The 1641-nt window shown below is 36.1% G+C and overlaps 1 protein-coding gene across 1 annotated transcript in view; it reads right to left on the bottom strand.

The window, feature by feature from the left end:
- Positions 1-1496, bottom strand: part of LOC102211300 (RAC-beta serine/threonine-protein kinase A-like) — a 15535-nt gene extending 14039 nt beyond the window's left edge. Inside the window, exons 1-2 of the mRNA XM_005755009.2 lie at positions 1015-1496; positions 751-873 (exon numbers count right to left, since the gene is read on the bottom strand). Of these exons, the coding sequence (XP_005755066.1) occupies positions 751-873; positions 1015-1038 (147 nt within the window). The 5' untranslated portion in view covers positions 1039-1496. The remainder of the gene's footprint in view (positions 1-750; positions 874-1014) is intronic.
- Positions 1497-1641: the final 145 nt, after the last annotated feature.

The raw sequence follows: 1641 nt of genomic DNA, 5'->3' as shown, positions 1-1641 counted from the left end.
GAGGCAGAGCAGTTCCCGTACCAGACTGTTATACAGTTGGTCAGGATGCTCTCGATGGTGCAGCGTCAAGTTGTTCTTGACTCTCATAAGGATTGAGGATTTTTGTCCTTTGTGTTGATTTTGTCATTATTCACAGTGTTAATGTGCAAAAGCAACGTTTTGAGGGAAACTTACAATTGTTCTGTTGTAGTGAATCCAGCATGGCATACAGAGGACAGTGAAAAATGAGACCTCTTGGTCTTCTGCTTTTGACTGGATGACCGCTCTGTCCGCCCTACCAACACCTCTTTAGCTACAAGTACGAGTTTTACAACACATTTACTGTAAGACGTGTTGCCAATGTCAAAGCGAGGAAATTCATGAATTTGTAACTCGAGAGGATGCAATTGAGCAGTTGTATTCACTAATTTGAGAGGTTGCAATCACAGAGCTTTGGTTGTAACTTGTAAAAATATACGTAAAATTTAAATTCGAAATTTAAATTTTGGTTTTGCAAATATAAGTCTATTTGTGCATGTTTATTCTGTAACTAAATTTAACACACTTGTGAAAGCACAAAATAATAATGAAAATTTCAAAATACAAGTTTAATTTTTTTCTAAACACATTTTATTCTACAAGCTCTCAAATTTTGCAACATTTCCCTTGGTGTGTGATTATAAACAAATTAAGATTCAGTTTGTAGTATGATTGCAGTCATACTTGCACACGGGGCATTTATGAAATGATGGATTTGTGTGTCGTATTCACCTTCAAATCACGGTAAACAACATCACGTGAATGGAGGTACTCAAGTGCTGATACAATCTCAGCACCATAGAAACGTGCCCGGTCTTCTGTGAAGACTCGTTCACGTGAGAGGTGGAAGAAGAGCTGAAGAAAACAGAGCAGAGAGAGTCAAGGACTTACCTGGTGTTACACAAGATCTGTCTACGTGTAAATGGTTAACTCTTGAACTGGGTGCATCCCATATGACTGATGAGTTGATTATGGATGTAGGATATGGGGTCTCACCTCGCCTCCATTAGCATATTCCATTACAAAACAGAGTCGATCGTGGGTTTGGAAGGCATATTTCAGTGTCTGTAAGAACGTTATCACAATGAAAATAAAATATCAGGTATACAGCGAAGAATCCCTATGTAACTACTAACCATCAGGAGAAAAACAAACAAACAAAGTAAATAGAAAGAGGCCTTTGATTGGGTTTAAGAATTTTTAAGATTCCTCAAAAATCAATTAAAAGACTCAATTTTCCCTTGCTTCTGATTTGAAGACTGCAACGTGAAGATACTGTAATGAGTTTAATAGCGTTTACGAAATGACAACTAGTTTCGGGTCATAGTTTAGTAGGCTCATCCTATCTCAAAGCGGCTATCTTTTACAACATTTCCTGCTCGACCATCTCCAATTTGAGCAGTTTTAACATGTCAGACACTTAACTTTTGCTTCATCTAGTAAATTCTTGTCTAAATATACTTTGCTTATACAAACAAGCAGAAAGAAAATGATACACATACACACATATATAAAAACACATATATATACACATATATATATACACACACACACACATATATATACACACACATATATATATACACACACACACACATATATATACACACACATATATATATA

This window comes from Pundamilia nyererei, unplaced genomic scaffold, assembly GCF_000239375.1.
Source record: "Pundamilia nyererei isolate P.nyererei 1_Seehausen unplaced genomic scaffold, PunNye1.0 scaffold00828, whole genome shotgun sequence".
In the NCBI taxonomy this organism is placed as follows: Eukaryota; Metazoa; Chordata; class Actinopteri; order Cichliformes; family Cichlidae; genus Pundamilia; species Pundamilia nyererei.
Note: the sequence above shows the minus strand (reverse complement) of the source record. Positions and strands in the feature narration are given on the sequence as shown.